The 20567-nt window shown below is 41.0% G+C and overlaps 1 protein-coding gene across 3 annotated transcripts; it reads left to right on the plus strand.

Annotated features, from left to right (window-relative positions):
* Positions 1–86: 86 nt before the first annotated feature.
* TTF2 (transcription termination factor 2) lies at positions 87–20548 on the plus strand. 3 transcript variants are annotated; one of them, XM_052664737.1, is made up of 24 exons: positions 101–147; positions 232–343; positions 570–656; positions 2538–2604; positions 3101–4063; positions 4829–4955; positions 5599–5787; positions 6014–6171; positions 6288–6369; positions 6638–6751; positions 7706–7856; positions 8512–8617; positions 9664–9854; positions 10611–10764; positions 11491–11582; positions 12287–12369; positions 13018–13157; positions 13891–14061; positions 14529–14587; positions 15480–15633; positions 17220–17302; positions 18299–18373; positions 19318–19502; positions 19766–20548. In XM_052664737.1, exons 1-23 carry the CDS (start codon positions 120–122, stop codon positions 19457–19459), a joined length of 3528 nt encoding a protein of 1175 aa, XP_052520697.1. In that variant the 5' UTR covers positions 101–119; the 3' UTR covers positions 19460–19502; positions 19766–20548. The 3 variants fall into 3 exon arrangements, with proteins under 3 accessions (XP_052520690.1, XP_052520697.1, XP_052520706.1); XM_052664746.1 differs by having other exon boundaries at positions 19770–20548; XM_052664730.1 differs by lacking the exon at positions 19766–20548 and having other exon boundaries at positions 87–147; positions 19318–19710.
* The last annotated feature ends 19 nt before the right edge of the window (positions 20549–20567 follow it).

Raw genomic sequence — 20567 nt, forward strand, 5'->3', positions numbered from 1 at the left:
CGGAGAGAAGTCAGAGCGCAGCGGCGATTGGCTGTCCCGTCCTGATCGGGCGGTCCATCCGCAGGCGCTCGGTGTGATTGGTCGGTTTGCAGGGAGGGGGGCGGGATGCTTGTGCAGCGATGGAGGCGGTGGTGTGCGCTGAGCATGGTGAGGGGCAGTGGGAGGGGGGGTATTCTGGAGGAACTCTGCCGGCGGCGTGTCTAATTCGTCCCTCTCTTCTCCGCCCTGCAGGCTCCCTCTGCCTTCTGAAGACCGGCGTCCGCGATGGCCCCAACAAGGGGAAGAGCTTCTACGTGTGCGGGGCTCAGGGCTCGGCGCCGTGCGGCTTTGTCCTGCCGGCTGAGTGCGTGAGGGGCTCGGGGCGGGAGGGACCGCGGGGCTGAGCGAGTCCGAGGGCTTTGGATGTTGGCCTGAGGGAAAATTTGCGTCGCGTCAGGACTTGTGGGCTTTATTTTCTTTGCCATATTGTCTTTGAGAAGATGCTCCGAGTGTCGTGTCCCGAGTCGGTCTTTTGGTCGCTGTGGCTTTGATGGCGCGTGTTGTGTTTATTATTCCTTTCCTCGTTTCAGTGTTCCTCCTTCGTACTGTTTGGTCCATGAGGGGTACATGGTGGAGCTGCAAATCCTGGTTCAGCAGCAGCACAGAGATGTGTACCAGTAAGTTCCTCCAAGCAGAAGCCAGGGTTGGCTGTACAGATGTGGGTGACTGGAACTGTGTGGGGATGGCTGACCTTCTCTTCTACAGCTAAAAAATAACCTCTGGCCTTGAGGACTTGGCTTACTCTTTTCAAAATGTTCTTTATTTTTTGTTAGTAATGATATTCAATTATATACACCTGAGTGATTAACGCTTCTTTTTAACAGAATTGAACGTAGCTTTGTTGTTGGGTTCATCAGAGTTTCGTTTTGATTGCGTCAAATTCAGCAGTATTAATTCAGATAGAGTTCTTGCAGCTGAACTTGTTGTCTGCCCGTTTTAAGAATCTCTCTCTTAAGTCTGTCATAGAATAATAAAATGGGTTGAAATGGACCTAACAGATCCTCTTGTTCCAACCTCCCCGCTGTGGAGACATGCCAGCCACTAGATCAGACTGCTCAGGAACGCATCAAGCCTGACCTTGGATGCCTCCAGAGATGGGGCATCCACAACCTCTCCAGGCAGCTTGTGCCTGTGCTTCACTACCGTCTGAGTGAAAAATTTCTTCCAAACATTTAACCTAAACCATCCCTTTTTCAGTTTAAATCCATTCCCTCTTGTCCTGTCATCATCTACTTACGTAAAAAGTCCTGCTTGTAAGCTCCTTCCAAGCACTGAAAAATTGCAATGAAGTCTCTCCAGAACTTTCTCTTCTCCAATCTAAACAATCCCTATTCCTTCAACCTTTCATCATAGGAGAGGTGCTCCAGCCCTCTGATCATCTTCATGACGCTCTTCTGGACACCGTCCGACAGCTTTGCATCCTTCTTGTACTGGGGACCCAAGGCCTAGACACAGTACTCCAGATGGAGCCTCACAAGGGCAGAGTAGAGAGGTGCAATCCCCTCTCTCATCCTACTGTTCACCCCTCTTTTGATGCAGCCCAGGATACCATTGACCTTCCAGGCTGCAAGGTAGGGCTACTCTCAAGGAGTTAATCTCCCAGTCTCTAGTCATATCTGGGATTGTCCCAACCCAAGTGCAGCACTGTGTTCTTGGCCTCATTAGGTTCTCCTGGGTCCAGTTTTCAAGCCTGTCCAGGTCCCTCTGGATGGCATCCCTTCCTTCTGTTGTATTGACTGTACTGCTCAGCTAGGTATCATCAGCAAAGTTGTTGAGGGTGCACTCAATCCCGCAGTCTAAGTAGTCTGTGTGGCATAATGGTAGAATAGCCATTTTCTCACGCCTAAAAATCATGAGACTTTGGAGCATCTGGACATAAGACGGTGTTTTTACTTCAGCAATTTGTAGCACACCTTTAGCTTTCATTTCAAGATTTAAAATGAACCAGTGGCTCAGGGGAGACTTTATTGCAGCCTTTCAGTACTTGGAGAGAGCTTATATGCAGGAGGGGGACTGACTTTTTGCATTGTAGATAGTGACAGGACAAGAGGAATGGCTTTAAATTAAAAGAGGGGAGATTTTGGTTAGATATTATGAAGAAATTCTTCACTCATAGTGGTGAGGCCCTGCCAAAGGCTGCCCAGGGAACTTGTGATCCCCGTCCCTGGAGGCGTTCAAGGCCAGGTTGAATGGCCTCCGATCTGCTGTGTGGCAAACCTGCCCGTGGCAGGGGGGTGTAGCTTGATGATCTTTAAGGTCCCTTACAACCTAAGCCATTCTGTGGTTCAAAACAAACCCCCATACCCTAAGGAATTATATTCAGGGAACAATAACTGGGTAGCAAGCATTGTTACCATCATTTGTGATTTTTGCTATGCAGAAGTCTGGATTTTAATCTCAGATCAAGTGATGTTTTCAGCATCACGCTAGTTTTTAAAGAATGGCTAGAGCTCCTCTAATGACACTTTTGCTTCAAATCTTGCTTTATTCTTTGATAGGTTGTTTTACCGATGTGTTAACAGTAAGTTAAATGGGAAGAAATGGTGTGGAAGTGTGCCATGGCAGGTACGAGTGTTTTATTTATTGCAGTATCAACTTATTCCAGTGTAACTTCGTTCTAACTACTATAATTGCCTCCAAGATCGCATAGTGAGAGACTTTGTATTCTCTAGTTGATATCCTTATCAGTCTGTTGTCCTCCATTTGAGACTTCTAACTTCTAAATTGTGGGAAGTAATCAATGTTCCTCAGTCTTCAAAAAAAAAAAACACCTGAAAACAGAAAAAAGGAAAATCCTGGGTTTGCTTTCCAGCCATCCTTCTTTCTTGAGAATGGTGCTGTTAGAACTTGATCCCCAGACACCATGGGAATAGCTAAGGCAGCAGGAAAGCAGCAGTGTTGTTTCTTTTTCCTTGCAAAATGTTTATCCTGCCCTTGCTAAATTGTAGGAAAAATGATGTTGATAGAGAATGAAGCCTTGCTTGAAGTAATTGGATTGTGTGTATAGTTAGCAAGTTTTATTACTGATATATTAGCACTTACCTACTTATGTGTATTGCAGGATTCAAAAGGTACCAAACCATCAAAAAAATTAGAATCGCAGCCCAAGAAGGCACCTGTCTTCAATCCCAGTGGCCAAAGAAATCCATTCAAGGTGATAGACAAGAATTGTGAAGCATCATCCTGGAAACAAATTAAGCAAGGCAGTGGAGAGGAAAGTAAAGCAAAAGGAGTTGAAGTGGAAAAGGGTGATGTGGTGGAGTCACATAAAGAAAAGAAGCCCACCTCTGGTTCTTCCACAGAGAGGGAACATCCAGAAGAGCTGAAAACTGAAAAACAATCCAAGGGATGTAGGAGTGATTCAGAACTTAAGGGAAACACAATATCTGAATCTAAACTTTGTCTTTCTGAGACTTGGAAAGGAGAAAATACCCATCAGGATAAAGAGAAGTATGGAGGAAGTGGCAAGGAATCCAATAAATCTGAACATGTGGAGAAAGAGCCAGGTGGCAGATCCGAACTCTTCCCAGTCAGTTTTGAAAAGCAAAGTACAAATAGCAAGTCTCCAGAGAAAGAAAAGTTCACGGATAAAAGCTTAAAAAACTGTGGGGATAGAGAAACCAGAGTGAAAGAATGCATTGGTGGAAAGAATGGAGAGATGAAGCCAATACCAAAAGAAAACATGACTTCCACAACAGTACCACAAGCAGCATCACAATGTACTCTTCCAAAGCAAGGAGCAGGGACAGCACCATCCAAGACACAAGTCAGGCCGAGTCTGGAACAACCTGCTGATGAAGTTTCTGACAGTGACGAAGTAATACTTGTTTATTCCTCATCAGATGAAAGTAAACCTGAGAAATCAGTTAAGGGTTTGCAACCAAGAGAGGTTCCTGCAGAAACATCAGGGAAGAGTACCCAGGAGACCTCTTTGCTTGGAGCTGCAGCATCACTTCATATGGAAGGACCCCGAGACCCTGAGGAACTTCGTAACCATCTTGAAATCCAGCTGAGGCAGAAGAAGGTAACATATTTTACCTCTTATTCCTTACTTTGTTCTGTTTTGTTCCCTATTCAGGGTGACTTCTTTCACTCGTGACAGCGATCAGAATATTGTATCCCCACACAGTAGAACTGCTGAAATATTGGAGCATATGAGAGTGGGCTGTAGGGAGGGACATAAGAACCCATGCCACGTTTTTTAAGCCACTTACGAGACAGTGGCCTCAATGTAACCATCTGCATTTGGGTGTGCTTAATTTTAACTTGCCTGAGTTTGTGTGTCCCTTATACTTAGTTTGTGTAAGATGTAACTATGCAGCCAGCTTAGCCTTTTTAAATAATGTGTTTGTTTCTCATAGGCTTGTGTAGAAAGAGTGATGTAGCCATGAAAACTCACACTAAGATTAAATAAGCCTTCTGTCTGTATAGAAATGTGCACGTAGTTTGGATGCTGGATGCTTTGTGAGATGTTAAGATCATCTGAGCTACTTGATTAGCCGACCATCCTGTTTCGTAGGAAGACAAGGAGGAGCCCTGCATCCTTCCATCTTTTCTGAAGTATAGAAATGGCTAATTTCCCTTCTGCTAGAATAGTATTTAATTGCACCAAATGGCACATAAATGCTTTTGGAGGTTGTAGAACTTCATTCAGGTAGGAATTACTGTGGTAGAAGATGAATGTTTTTGAACCTCTAACTCCTTGATGGTTTTCTTCTTGGCAGAAAGCTCTGTAAAGCACATTCAGGTTTGGGATTGTTGGTTTTTTTTCCCTTTTGTTTTTTTTCAGAATACCTTGGCTACAGTGAACATTCAGGTGCTGCCAGATAAAGGGCAACGGTTAGTAAAGCAAGTACAGGATTTGGAAGCTGCACTCAGTGCTCTTAACATTTCAACAACAGATACTACAGAAAAACGTAAGACTATTTTCTTTCCCCCAAAAACTTTGCAGAATGTTTTGTTTCTCTGAGAACTTGGCAGTTAAGGTTTAACTTCAGCTTTGTTGCCGTGTGGAGCCATGTTGCTTATGCAGGAGATTGGTTTTGGCAGCTGTGTCTGAACATAAAAGTTAACATAAGCAAGATAAGCAACTTCTGGTTACTCCAAACAACAAGCAATCGCAATGCCTTATGCAAGATCTGATTTTAAGCAAGATTCTTCTCCAGGAAGGAGGGAACAAATCAGATTTCTTGAGCCATTTGTTTTTCAAAGATGCTTCTGACAGGAACTGTGGAACACCGGAAACATCGTGCACAACTGACCTAATCTGCACTAATCTGATCACAGTTGCAAAGCTCACTATGTCTGTATAAACCATACACTGAGGCCTGAGCTGAACTGCATTGGCTGTCAAGCAGGAGCAAGCTAAGAGCATGCATGTGAACAGCTGTGGTGGCTCAGCCAATGTGGTAACCCACTACCCTGCTGTTAGATCACTGTGGCAAGTTAATAAACTTTTGCAAACCACTGGGCTAAATAAAGGTCCTTCTTTGTGCTGTAAAGCAAGGCTATGAGGTCCATTGTTCAACTTCTTCACCCTGCAATTCCTTTCTTCTTAAGGGGAGAACAATGCAAGCAGTGGCCGTTGTGGGGAACCTTTGCCTAACTCGTTCAGCAGACCGGGTGGTACGAAGTTGATAACACCACTGCCTCTTGGGGATCATAAGGCAGGGTCCTCTTCAAGCTCACACAGTCACCCCTCTGCTGCTGCCTTGGGTTCCAGTGAATATTTTGGCCCTGGTTTTGGAAGTAAGTATTGCAAGCCTATTCATTAAAGAATGCTGACAAGGACTAGGCCTGACAGAATCCTGCAAACTGTGAATGTGTAACAGTTACTGAAACGTTTTTGTTAGCACGAGCTGCATATTTTGCCCTGGGCATTTGTAGCTACTGTGATAAATGCCTAAGATGAAAGATCTCCAAGGGAGAGTTAGCTTTATAAAAACACTTCATGTATAATACTTTATCTTTTCAGTGAACTCTGGTGTGCAGAATCTGTATGGAGGAAGAATGACAGAAGACCGAATTAGGGCTGTGCACAGCGCAATAAGTGATGCCATTAATCATCTTCACAAATCTCTAGAATCCTGCCCAACAGAGCAGACAGTAGCTGAGGATCCCTCTGGTTTGAAAGTGAGTTGACAAGGATGGATTGTGGTAGGACAGCTCAGCTGGGTGATTTCCTACAGGAAGCACAAGTGTCTGAACTTTGCGAGGTGTTTCCTTCTAATTCTGTCTCATCCTCTCAGGTTCCACTGCTGCTGCACCAGAGACGAGCACTTGCATGGCTGCTCTGGAGAGAGAGTCAAAGGCCTTGTGGAGGAATTCTGGGTGAGCAACAGAATGGGAAAGTACCTTTTTGAGGGAAAGACGTAATACAGCAAAAACTTGGCGTGTGACTTACTTGGAGGCCAACAACTTGTTATTTTGTAGATGTGTAAAGGGGCTATTAACCCATTACTGTATTACATCCTGGAACTGACGTGTATTTCTGTTTTCAGTATTGCCAGGGTGTTTGCTGCTCTGGTAGTTACTTCAGTGCAGATGTGTTAGGCACACATTTCTGTGGTCATCGTAACGTGCGTGTCTCTCTTTCCAGCGGATGACATGGGCCTGGGGAAGACTCTAACAATGATTGCTCTAATTCTGACCCAGAAGCAGGTGAAGACAGAGAAAGAAAGCAAGAAGCAAGAAATGTGGCTATCCAGAAATGGTATAGAATTGTTTATATTATACAATACATACATTCTGATGTAATCCCATTTGAAATGCATAAAGCGTTCTGGTTGTAATTTATATAGGTTAAAGACTACAAAACCAACAAACTCTATCTGTGTTTACTTCCCTTCTGTAGGAACATTCTATTGGGAGTAATGTTTACTTTACTCCCTTGCAAAGCCTTTCTCTTGATCAGTGGCACTGAGTGTGTAGGATGTTCCTGCTCATTACTTTATATACTCCAGGCTATTGGTTATTGGTTATTTTACCAAATCAGGTAAAATTAGTTTTGAAAAAGTATTGAATGTTTGCATAATTTTCTTAGCGTAAGGACTTGAATTAATCCTCACCTCTCTGTGACTGATCTTTTTTCCTTCCCTTCATAAAATTATTTCTTTGTTCACAGAGATACAGGAGTTACAGAGGGTTTTCTGTTTGGCTGTTTGTTTCTAAAAAGAGTTATCGTTTCTGTGTCAGCAACCTGTCACTGTCCCCATATTCATATAATTACTTAGGCTGCTTTTTTTATGTGTGTGTTTTGAAAGTTTCTTTGTCAAAACAAACAACTGAGGGGTTTTTAATGTGTTTGTTTGTTTCTTTTTTTTTAACGTGGCTCAAAATGGTGAGGTCAGTCTTTTAGAACAAGAAAGAAGTGTTTATTTGAAGCCATTTTCTGAGAAGAGATTTATTTCCTGACTTCTAATCTCACTGTTTATTCAAATGCCTAGATTTATAGCAGAACTCTGAATGAGTTACAAGAACACTTTGATGTCTGAGTAGAATTTTTTTTCCTCCCGAAGCTGACAGTCCCCAGGAGCGTGATGTGGAGATATCTGCTTCACAAACTGATCACAAAAAGCAATTTTCTTAACTGTCATGACTATCCAAAAATTTGTTTTTGTAGAGTAATGTGAAGATGCTGAAACCTGCCTGCAATATTTTCCTGCAGATTCTACTGTTATCCCTTCCTGCAGCACTTTGATCATTTGTCCTGCATCTTTGATCCATCACTGGAAGAAAGAGATTGACAGACGTGTGGGCTTTGGAAAACTGAGGGTCTACTTGTACCATGGGCCAAACCGAGATAAGCATGCAGAAGTGTAAGTGCTAAACTGTAAGCGTGACCAAGAAAAGTTAAATACACCTTGACAAGAGACTGTGTTCATCAGTTGAAATTCAGTGGCAGTAAAATGTTGGAAGAACCTAAGTATGGAAATGTTTAGGGTTCAGAGGGTCAGGCTGCTGTCTGCTCTCATATTTTATATAGTAAAGCCTTTATGACCTGTACCCATGCCAAGTCGTTCTGGTGCAGGCTATTATTACTCCTGGTAACAGAAACTGTGTGTGTCTTCTAACGCACATCTCTTGCTTGCAGAGAGTAAGTAGCAGTTTCTTCCATACTTGTGCTTTATAGTTACATTATCATCCTTATGTGTACATCTGCAACTTTTCTATACCGCTTCTGAGCTATTCTGAGCAGTTGTTCTGTGTACCACATTCTAAGTAACGTTCATCTGACATGGTGTGGATTCTATCTGACTCTTACTGCCTTGTTTAGTTTGTTGTATATGCATTCAATATCCAGAAAATGGAGACCGTTTGTCATTCCTGCAGTGAAGTTCAGTCTTCTGTACAATTGCATATAGTTCTTGTAGAACCATATTATTCTTAAACCCTGAGCATGCATTTTGTCTGCTTTGCAAAATGAATTCTGTGTTTGTTCTTGCTTCAAATTCTTACTGTTCCTTGATGCAGGCTCTCTGAACATGATGTTGTTGTCACAACCTACAGCCTTCTATCTAAGGAGGTTCCCACAAGCAAAGAGGAGGGGGAATTCCCTGCTAAGGACCATGAAGTAGAGGTGAGAAGCCATGCTGTTGATAAAAGATTGTCCGAATCTTTTTGTTCTAAGGTGATGCAAGCTGTTATTGTTTCGGGGAACACCTAATGCTACAATGAGCAGTAGGCAAGAATCTTTTTTCCATAAGCACACTATTGTGATTACAAAATAAAAACAAAGACATGAGAGAAAGTATTGTGAGGTGTAGACAGATGATGTGGAAAAAAAATACAATAAACCTGTTCTGTCATGCCACAGAATGCACAGCTGAAATATATTAAAGAGTAATTTTAAGAGCGCAGTGACGAATCGTGTACTCTCAGAGACAAGTCTATGAAGGATGCTAGAATCTGCTGCTTGGTGGAAGTGCTAATGCTCCTTTAAACTACCAGAAGCCTGTCATGCTCAGGCACTGAATCAGTTTGAACTGACACGGAGGCAACTTACATTCTGTATTTGTGAGGAAACAGCAGTGTATTTGCTAGATTGTGAAAATAAAGTGATTGTTGAATGCCAGTTGAATGTGGGTATGCAGTGGAGAGCAAGTCCCTTGCTGGATGTTTTTGCCTCCAACCTCTGTGTGCAGATCCATGTGTAGGTCTTAGAGCAAGCAAGCCTTTGAATTTTCTGAAGCCTTTAGGTGGCATCTAGGGGGTGATCCTGTATTTATAAGCCTGTAAGTTTTAAAATCTTTTATTTATGTATGCCTAGTGGAATAGTTATGTGTTCCTTTGTCCCAGCCTAGCAAAATGTTACTGATATTCACTCTTGGGAAGGAAGGGGAGATAAAAAGTTAAAAAACAAAACAAACAAACAACAGGAAAATACTAGAAATAGCCATCATGAATAAGCAAACACATATACTTCAGATTAGAAAATTTCATGGAAGCATCAGAGAGGTGATGATTGTTTTCAATAACCTGCATGGCTCTAAGAGCTCAGATTACTGCTGTCAAAAAGAAAACATTTCTTGCTGGAAATATGTTTCCTTGTGGCTCTCTAGAGGTCCTAGTAAGGTTATTGCTTTATTGCTCTGTGTTAAAAATTGTTTGTTTTTTTTCTTTCAGAGTGGGTCATCTCACTGCTCCCCTCTCCTCAGAGTGGCTTGGGCTCGAGTTATATTGGATGAAGCTCACACTATTAAAAATCCAAAGGTTCAAACCTCCATAGCTGTGTGCAAGCTGAGAGCCACTGCCAGATGGGCTGTCACTGGGACACCAATACAGAACAACTTACTGGACATGTACTCCCTTCTGAGGTGAAGTGACCTCATGTGAGGCACATGGATAGCACTTCAGCTCCAGTGATTCTTCACTGACAAAGTGCTGAAGTTGTTTCATAGTTGGAGTGATCCCTGAGGTAACAGGGATAGTGAGGCAGAGGCAGCGAATGAACCGGACCGTGTGCTACTGCTGTGTGTAACTATTCTGCTTGTATGAAACTCAAAGGGAAAATTACTTAAGATTTCCTACGTTTTCAAGGAGAATATCTGCAAAACCAATGTTAATGATGAGAATGTTTGTGCAGTGATACTTGTTCATAATAATTTGGAATTAACAAATGAGTATGCTTTTTGGCAAGTGGATGTGCTTCTTGACGTGCTTTGTTTGAGTTATAGTGGGCTAAGATGATGATATGGGCATGCAGTCAGAATGTCACTTTTGCTGTGCTACTGATGGTCCTCAGACTCACAGTGTTGTCAATCAGTTCAGTGATGTTGAAAGAAATATCTAGAGGATCATCAAACTCTGAGAACACCTTCACTATTGTCAGAGCAAAGCCTCTGCTATCTGGAAATGACACCTTCTTCTTCACCTTGTTGTGTGTGAAGGAGTTTTCTGCCTCTTCTGATCCAGACAAGTTATAGATGTCATTGAATTGAAAGTGTTTTGTTGCTCCTTGCTGAATTAGAAATTGTTTGCTTTGGATAACAAGGAATTTTGTTTTGGTCACTTAGGAGTAACTGAAGAGCATCTTTTCATTTGGAATGAAGTTCCTTTATCTTCTGTTTTAGGTTCCTACGTTGCTCTCCTTTTGATGAATACAAAGTGTGGAAATATCAGGTAGATAACAACACTAAGAAGGGAGGAGATAGGCTAAGGCTTTTAACTAGGAGCCTCTTATTACGGAGAACTAAGGACCAGCTGGATTCCACTGGAAAGCCCTTGGTAAGACCTAGACAATCATCTCATCACTTTCCTTGCAGCAGCAGTTAACCCTTCACATGCATATTTGCTAATAGGTGGGTTTTCCTGTCTACTGCACTCTGTTGAGGAAGAGGAATAAACCTCTGTTTATGTGTCTGCTTATCCAGAATGCAGAAATATATGGAAAAATGAAACCTTCTAGTTATAAATCAAGTGCAGAAGAGAATGTGTCAAGCAATTGCAAGTGGATATCCATGTAATGGAGAGCTGTCTAGATCTCTTGAGCCAAATCCCTGAGTTAAAGCTGCAGAGTTTGAAATGGGTTTGGTGTGTACTGGGGCATTGGCTTTCTCCATTATTCCTTATAGATAATCTGTTAATCTGAGTTATAGGTTATCAGTGTAAAACCTCAGAAGGTATCGTTTCGATTACTGTCTGATTCTAAATGGGAAACTGAGAAACTACTTTTTGCAGTGCAATAAATTAATTCCCCCTGCTATACAGCAGCCTATTCTTAGTTCTCAAGCCTTTTGTTATTACTTGGAATAAAGATTTTCATCCTGAGTGTTAACCAGGTTACTCAGAATGATCTGTGTTGTATCATAATTAATTAAAATAAATGACTTCATAGGTAGCTGTTTTTTTCATTAGAGAGATTGAATGTTATGTTAAACACTGGGATACTGGTTTTTGTGATGCTGTATAAGATCTTCTGCGTTATATATATCTGATGCTGTGTATCTTCAGGTATCTTTGCCACAGCGTAGCATGCAGTTGCATCAGTTAAAACTTTCAGCAGAGGAGCAGTCTGTATACAATGTGCTCTTTGCAAGATCCAGGTATGAATGTGAAAAGAAATAAAGTATGTTGTGATTTTGTTTCCTACTGATATGAAAAATTAGAATGGTTAATCCATTTTAGATAAGAAAATCTTTTGGACAAACTCAGGTTATTCTTTCCCCCTTTCTGACTATTTGTCAAGCATAGAATTGCAGAATAGTTTTCATTGAAAAAGAAAATCTGATTCCAGCCCTCCTGCCATGGAGGAACTCTTGGAACTGTGACACTAATTTTTAAATGATGATGTCCCAGCACCTGTGTAGGAGATGATTCTCGTCTTCTGTACCTTGTGATACTTACATGATCTGAAGTTATGCTGGCCTCTCTAGGTGGCTGTAAAGCAAACCAGCAGCACCTTGTGTTCTCACAGGGTCTCTTTCACCAGTGCTATTGTAAAGGTTTCTTTCCTTGTAACTATATATTTAAAGATGTCCTTTTGTATTTTTATGAAGAACGCTGTCTGTTGGGCCGTGCCTCCTGTTATTTCAGGCTTACTAACCTTATGCTTTCCAAAATGGATCTTTCTTTTTGATCTTGTTAAACAAAACTCTCTCTCATGTCAGGAAGGTACATTAATAGAGTATGAGAAAGTAAATAATTAATGAAACGTTCCTTAATGCATCGACAGCTTGCTTGTTTAGCTCAAGTGCGTCTTGCCTTTTTTCTTGCTATGAATTCTATAGTCTTTATCTTATTTTTCCAGGTCAACACTACAGTCCTACCTAAAGCGGCAAGAGCAGAAAAATGAAGGCAGAGAGCATGCTGGCAGTAACCCATTTGAGAAAGGTTTGAGCATGCCCTCCCATGAAAATATTTGCAGAAGTAACTCTTAAGTGCACAGTTAATGAGGAACAAAGCTGGCCCCGTGGGGCATCAAGGTTTAGACATTCTTTGGAAAAATGCTTAGCTGCTTCCATGCTCTTATGAAGAATTTGGTTTGGGGTTTGAAGCCCTTATGAAGCCTCTTCCTGCTTAGCTTTCAGAGAAGTCCTTTTTAGGTATTGAGAAATCTGCCAGACTGTTCATTTGCTGTGGATAATAAAGGAAGGCATAAATCAAGGGAAACCAAAACAATTATCAAAGTCTGTTGGTAGTAATGGGTAGTGACTGAAAACTGACTGAATCATTATTCCAAAGGTCTGTTCCTACTTTTGTAGCTCTGGGAAATTTTCTTAACTTCCCTGGCTCCCCTTCTGACATAAAGGTGTAATTGTTCAGAGAAGAGGTGCCAGTATAAGAAATGCAGTGCTTTGACTTGTTGTCACCTGTTGTTTTTTTTTTTGTTTGTTTGTTTTTAGTTTTGTTTTTAAGGGAGATTGAGTTCCTGTGTTAAATCAAGTGTGTGTGTGTGTGTGTGTGTATGCTGATTCAAAATGCTTGCTGGGCAGTGCTTGGAAGTGCCTCTAAGATCTCCTGTTCTCTGCTTATTGGCAGTTGCACAAGATTTTGGGTACAGTCACAAGGAATTTCTGGCAAGCTCTCAAAGTGCTTCCCAAGTCTCAAGTACTGCCCACGTGTTGTCTATGCTGTTGAGGCTCCGTCAGTGCTGCTGCCATCTCTCCTTACTGAAAGTGGTAATTGCGTTGTATTGTAATAGTGGCGGTGTGGAGGGGTTTACTCAAATTTGGGGTTTTGTGTAAGTTAATGAACTTTTTAACACTGCTGGTTCACTTCTCTAGGGTTTTATGAATGGACATATTCAGTAGGGTATGCATAAACCTTACTGAGTTCCCCAGTGTGACCTGTGAAGGGAGGCTGTGGCTCTGGAAACGGCTTTATTTGCATCAAATAAATAAATAGACTTTTAATGGCAAAGTAAAGGATAAGTCTTGATCTTAACCAAGTCTTGAAAAGGGTCAATGGCTTGTGTGTGATTGAGTTCTGTAAGCGCCTTGACTGAAGTTGCCTTTCATTAAGGAGGCTGATCTGTCCAAAGTTTGATGCTCTGCGGTATAAATAAGCTGTAAAGTAAATCCAGATACTAAGCGAACAAGCAGAGATTTACTCCCTAATATCTTGAATCCTACAAATATCTTGAGTGATGTGGGATGGTTCTGAGATCAGATCACAGAAGATGGCTGAGTTCATGTACTTGCCCTACAAAATCCTGCTTAAGCTGGAATATGAGGGTAAAGAGACTGTTGGTCTGACCCAGTAATGTTTCTTTATGGGGTTGTATTCATATTGTCTAACATAGCTTCTTTCCAACTCACTGACTTCAGTAGGCATTGCACAGACTGTAGATCAGTACTGAATTTGATCTCAGGCTTGGCTGACATCTCTTATTATATTGCATTTTTCTTGCAGGCTCTGGACCAAGTTAATTTGACCAGTGAAGGCCTTTCTCTCTCTATTGAGGAACAACTTAGTGCCTTGACCTTGTCTGAGCTCCAGACTCCTGATTCAAAGTCAACAGTCTACCTCAATGGCACAGCTTTTAATACAGATCTCTTTGAAATCACCAAGGAGAGCACCAAGGTATTCTGATCTTCTGGCCTCCCTTGAGAAGCTTGGTTTCAGAACTTTTCCTTTTAAACTGTTAATGAATTGTCACATGTTGCAGATCAAGGTAAGCTGACAATTTAGGTGTAATCAGAAGTTTAATGGATACTTCTAATAAAGCTGTGAGAACCTGACTACTGATGAAACATCAGCGAAAATCCTGAGCACTGGATTCACGGCAGTTTAGAAAATTGTTACATGTGAGCATGGTGCTTGTGCAGAGCAAGAGGAGAGGTTGCAATAACTTCTCACAGAAATGCTGGACTTTGTAAAAGATGTTTGTATGACTCCATTTCTTACTTATAATTATGAATGTATCTTGAAAGTCAGAGCATGGTAAAAGATACAGTTGAAGAGTTGTTTTGATCACTTTCTATTTCACGAAGAACAGCTAAGCATGACTTGAGTTACGATATCAAGCAATTTTAGTTTTTTTCTTGCAGGTATCTCACCTCTTAGCTGAACTGAAAACTATTCAGAGTCACCCAGAGTCTCAGAAAAGGTCAGTAAATGTGCCCTTGTATTAAGTCTCAGTGATTGAGAGAAGCGTGTCTTTTGACAGTGTTCGTAGTTTAAAACAACTGAATACAGATTCCAGGAATGGTGAAATGGTGAAGCTACTATAACATATGAAAGCTGATTGAGAAAAATCTAATAAAACGTAAGAGAACAAGTTAAGAAGTAGATTAGTGTAAATGTAGCAGGGGAGTGCGTGAGGAATATTGAGCTTTGAGGCCCAAGCAGATTCTTTTCTACTTAAAATAGGATTGAGAAGAACTTAGTCATGCAGAGAAGTGTTTGTCCTCAGCGCCAATCCTACTTCTTCCAGGGGTTTGTGCTTGTTTTTGGTAAACAATGTTGAATGTACTTAGAGATATGTGGCTGGAAAGTAGTTACAGTTGTGTCATTATGTACAGGGCCTGGGGGGGTGCAAATTCTCTTCCAAAGAATATTCCTACCAAAAGAATGAGAAACCAGTGTTACTTTTGTTCTCCAATAAAAAAACTTACTGAACAATGACTGCCTTCCAAAGTGTTTAATCCAAAAAAATGTGGGGAGTGAAAGACCCTGAGAAAAAAATCAAATTTGGTGTTTGCTGTTGATTCATTTTGTGGAAAATGCTACAACTTGAGATCGATGGCTGGCAATGTAAAATTCAAAAACAGTGGTGAAAATAAAGTTACTTTGACTCAAGTTTGTTGGTTATTAGCCCTGTGCAGCAGGTTGTGGCACTACACTTAATAATAGTGAATCTGTTCCTGAATTGAGAGGGGACTTTGTGCCCAGATTGCAATTGGGAATAGTGCACTGTCCTCTTGGGTGAGACACTGCAATAACCAAGCTCTCAGACTACACATAGGATCTGTTCTAAACTCCTTGTTCTCTTTCTCCAGTGTTGTTGTGTCTCAGTGGACAAGCATGCTGAAAGTTGTGGCTGTGCACCTCCAGAGACTAGGGCTGAAGTATTCAGTGGTGGATGGCTCTGTTAATCCTAAGCAGAGAATGGATGTGGTAGAGGAGTTCAATAACAATCCCAAAGGGCCTCAGGTATGAAATCGTGGCAGGGAAGCAGTTACTGGTATTATTATGAGCAATTACAAGAGGTGACTTCATGATTTCACTTGCTGGCACTGCTTTCATTTGGATATCTGGGTACCAAGATCAACAGGGAAAGGGGTAGCTGTAAAAACAGATGTAGAATTTATAATGACCACGAGCAGCTGTGGAAAGTTCCTTTGGATGTTAACTGTTCTGAACTGAACATCTGACTTAGAAATTAGTACAAAGGCTGCCCAAATCTTTCAATGAAATGATGCATTGAATAAGTTATGGGGCTAGTTAGCTCCACTCATGACAGGTTAGTTTTTTCCAACTCCTATCGCTGCACTGGAAGAGATCTCTTTCTTTATATCCCCTGCTTGCCAAGGAACCTGTAAGATATTCTTGCTGTTCTGCAGCACAGCAGGTACCTTGTGCCAGGCTGTAATCTATTTTGAGAAGAGAGGGTAACAGCTGAAACTGTGAATGTAGACAGATTAAATAGAGCATATCTCACCCCAGTACAAGAATAGAGAGACTGGAATTGGGATGGGATTTCAGAATAAGGTGACCTCACTGTAATTTCTTTCACTTTCAAATATAAATGTGTGTGTGTGTGTGTGTGTGTGTGTATATATATAAATTATTATTTTTTAATGCTGCTGAACTACAGGCTCTTCATGAAAATAGTTCCTAGTCTGTTTTTGCCAAGGGAAGGAAACTTGCCAAATATCTGAAGAAGTCTGAATCCAAATTCATTATTCATAGCGGTGCACTTTGATCTAAACACTGACATCATTGTAATTTAGGCAGGAGAGGCTGCCTCTTCTCAGGACAGATCTATACTGGGAAGGGAGTAAGTGATGCATTGGTTTGTTTACTTTTCTGGATTTCTTAAACAAGCTGCTGTCTGGAAAGCAATCTTTCTCCTTCTGGATTTGAACTTTAACAGAGGACGACTTCTACAAGCTATATGAATAGCTAAGTTCTTGAACAAGATCAGTGTTTTAACATACTGTGAAATTCAGCAATACATATATATCACAAATAGCTCTGTACTTAACATATTCAGTTCTTTTGCTGTACAAGAATCTTCTCTCAATTGATCATCTATTGTACTCCCTTTCCTCCTAGCTACTCATCTTTTTCTAAACTTTAGGTTATGTGTAAGCAATGTGAAATGAGTGGCAGGCCACTTCAGTCCAGTTGCTTGTGTTTGAAGTAATTCTGATTCTTAATTCATAGCGGGTGCTAATTGGTACCATTGTTGGCAACAGGCTGTCATCAGAAAGGCCAGTCATTTAAGTGGGGCATGGAGAGAGGATGAACTTTGCAGTCCTTTCTCTAGTCCTTAAACATTTGTCAGTGTAATAGATGTGGAATGTTAAGCTGGTCTCTCTTAGAGTCTTATCTTCTGGTCTCTTCTCTTACAGCTTTCTGTGTCTCATTAAGTAACATCTGGCAGGCTTCCAGACACATAATAAATACATACGTATAAATAGGATAAACACATCCTTTGGTATGGTCTTTATTTCAAATTGATGTGGCATATGTAAAGCATTAATTTTCTCTTATCTCTGTTTTGGTCTTTGAAGGTAATGTTGGTCTCTTTGCTGGCTGGAGGTGTTGGCTTGAACTTGACTGGAGGAAACCACCTCTTTCTCCTTGACATGCATTGGTAAAGAAAAATAAAATTTCCATCTATGAGGAATTATGTAGGGCATGCTGCTTTCTTCCACACCATGTGTGTTGTGACTTCTGATACAGCTGAGTAGGAAGGAATAGTTCAGCTGAGTGTAAGGGCTAATGATTAGTTGTAGAAAAGTGTTTTGCTGTAGTTTTCCTCCAAAATACTCTATCTTGGATTTGTCTATCCAGTGCACACAGCCATGAAGTACAGTCCTGCTGGGCAAAAATCCCTAGCTTAAATTTCAAGCAGCAATAAATAAAAGTACAGTAAAGCCCGTAGGGAATTTGTATTGAAATAAATAAGGTTGTCTTGAGCATTGTCAGTAAGCGTAGCTAGCGTACCTTGGGTTTTACAGAGCTATGAAAGCAGTATGAACTCCTGATATTTATGCTGTCTCTCATCATTCAGAACCACATTTTATTGATCTTTTTGTTTGTTTGTTTAACTACCCTTTTGCAAGTGGGAACCTCCAAAGCAGGCTAACATGCTTTGGTGCATAATCTAGCTATTGGATAGCATTAAGGAGAGATTTCTACAATAAGGAAGCGACTCCCTCTATGTGCCACCCATTTCTTATGTAATGTTCTTGAGCAAAAGCCTTTTTCAGGAATTTGCCTTCCTGTTTCACTCTTTGTTCAGCAGCTCCTCAGCTTCCTGTCAGCATTAACTATTGGTCAGAAGTGAGGGGCTGTATGGAACACAGGTTTGATTCAGACAGCTGATTTTGTGTGGAGTTGCAGCAGGTTACTTCTCCAGGAAGTAAAGTAACCTTCCTAGTTATTGGGTTACCTGCAAAGGAAATAGTGTTGGGTGCATATTGGTCATCAAGCTAGTAAAGCTGAGGTAACGTGGGAGGAGGCTGTAGTTCTATAAAAGAACAGAAGGCTCTGGAGGTAGACAAAAAGAGCAGTGTAAAGACACCTGTATTTTAGTAATTCCTGAACACAGCCTAGGGGCTTATGTGAGTTGTTCCTTTCCTTGCAGGAATCCTGCACTCGAGGAACAGGCCTGCGACCGCATTTACCGAGTGGGGCAGCAGAAGGATGTTGTGATACACAGGTCTGCACCTGTAGATGGAGCTGTTAGTCATGTACTGTCATGTCTGCCTTTAGCTTGTGAAACAAGACCTTCCTTTGAGGCTTGTTCCTTTATGTGAGGCTGGGCACAAACTCATTTGGATTGTGAGTTGAGCACTGAGAGAGAGTGCACATTTCTTCTGGCTATTTAATGTTAAACCTTTTGGTCTTAGTAATTGTGGTGCTAAACTTTAAAAAACAAGCAAACACACCCCACCAAAAACAAACAATACTGGGGGCAGGAATAGTCTCACATCTCATTGGCTCTTCCCTAAGCAGATCTGTCTTGGAGCATACAGTCTTATAACTAAGCATTGTAGGATGGTTGGGAATCTCATGGCAATAAGCATTTGAGGATGCTTCTTGATGTTTTCTTAAATTAGTATTCTAGAGGTAGCCACCATGCTCCCTAAGCCTGGACCTGTCTATTGTAAGTAACATATAGAGCACTTCTAACAAGTGGCAAGGTTGGCCTATAGAAAAAACTGTAACATCTATAATGTTAAGGTGGGAAATATAGCTCAGTTACTGTAAAAACATTCAGTTGAAAGCACCTGAAATCTGAGACACTGATTTGTGTATAATGCTTTTAGTGTAAAAGGTGCCGTGTGTTATCACACCACCTAATGGGAATTTACCATAAAATTACTGTTGCTTCAGATGACCAACGTTGAGGCTTAAATTACATCAGACTTTTATTTGAAATGTTTTAACATCTATTGTAAGACCAAATCAGGGCTGGCACCTACCAGTCCTCAGTTACAGTAAGGGAGAACTGCTGTTTTTGTGGGTGGGTATATTTTGTCAATTACATACTAAGCTGTTAATATTTGAGACAAACTTTTGGACATTTACAGAGAAAGTTGTCAGCATTCTGTAAGCAATTTTTTTCCTAGCAGTTGATGTGATGTGGCTTTGGATTTTCAGGTTTGTCTGTGAAGGAACAGTAGAAGAAAATATCGTACAACTCCAGACCAGGAAGAAAGGTCTTGCTCAACAGGTGCTGGCAGGCAAAGGGGAAACCTCAAAGCTCACTCTGGCTGACCTCAAAACTCTCTTTGGCATCTAATTGCCCTTTGCAATAGAAGTGGAAAGTGATGTTATACCTTCAGGTAACTGAGCAGACAGGAATGCTGTTCTAAGGTGGTTGTTTATTTTAGATAAATAACTACATTTTGTAACTTCCAGGAAAAAGAAAGGTTACCAACATTAGCAATTTAGTACAAAAATGAGATTGTGTATCCAAAAGTTAATAAAATCGTTATAAATTAAGCTATTTTAAACACTTTTAAGAAAATAATAAAAGCAAATATTTGCTTATTTCTTTGATTCTTGTGTACATTTTTTAGTTAGAAAACTTTCTTTCCTCTTCAAGACAGGAAGAACACAGTCCTAAAGGAAACAAGAACAAGAGAGATGAGTGTGAGGGAGAAAAGATCAGAAACAAAGCAAGCTGGGTTGGCTTGAAGAAATCAGGAAGAAAAGTCTTTTTGAGGATAATGGTAAGGGAAGATGATAGCAACTTAGGAATCTGTCAGTAACAAAATGTAGAGGAATACTTTATTCATTTGTTCTTCTCAGGACTTCTTATATTAAGTGAAGATGCAGTTTCTCTACTGTGCTCAAAATGTTGATTCAAGCAGAGGAGTAGATTTCTCTTATGTTCCTATGAAAGTGTCCTGAGTTTCTGATTATTTCATTCTTCTAAATACTAAGTAAAGTAAGATTTCTCAGTGCAAACCTTTCATACCGTAGAATCATAGAGGGGCCTGGGTTGAAAAGGACCACAATGATCATCTGGTTTCACCCCCCCTGCTATGTGCAGGGTCGCCAACCAGCAGCCCAGGCTGCCCAGAGCCACATCCAGCCTGGCCTTGAATGCCTCCAGGGATGGGGCATCCACAGCCTCCTTGGGCAACCTGTTCAGTGCGTCACCACCTCTGTGTGAAAAATGTATCCTGCTACCTCTCACAACACGGATTTATTTAACGTGGATCTGTTCTTTCTTAAGTAATACTTTTTTTTTATTATTATTTAGTTGGAGATGAATTTCAAATCCTGTCTCTCATATCAGAACCAATATATGCAGCTGAGCAATGTTTCTAGGCAACTGTTTTTCATTGGTAGCAAAATTTCCCTGCCTTCATCTCCCCCATCTTTGTCCCTAACCATTCTGC

This window comes from Tympanuchus pallidicinctus, unplaced genomic scaffold (genome assembly GCF_026119805.1).
Source record: "Tympanuchus pallidicinctus isolate F22 unplaced genomic scaffold, pur_lepc_1.0 scaffold10, whole genome shotgun sequence".
NCBI classification, from domain to species: Eukaryota; Metazoa; Chordata; class Aves; order Galliformes; family Phasianidae; genus Tympanuchus; species Tympanuchus pallidicinctus.

Excerpts from the sequence above, each read along its gene's own strand:
- TTF2 (XM_052664730.1), top strand. The coding sequence starts at position 120 with ATGGAGGCGGTGGTGTGCGCTGAGCATG. Across the intron at positions 11,583-12,286 it reads GTGCTCTTTGCAAGATCCAG|GTCAACACTACAGTCCTACC; the intron begins GTATGAATGTGA and ends TTATTTTTCCAG. Across the intron at positions 12,370-13,017 it reads CAGTAACCCATTTGAGAAAG|TTGCACAAGATTTTGGGTAC; the intron begins GTTTGAGCATGC and ends GCTTATTGGCAG.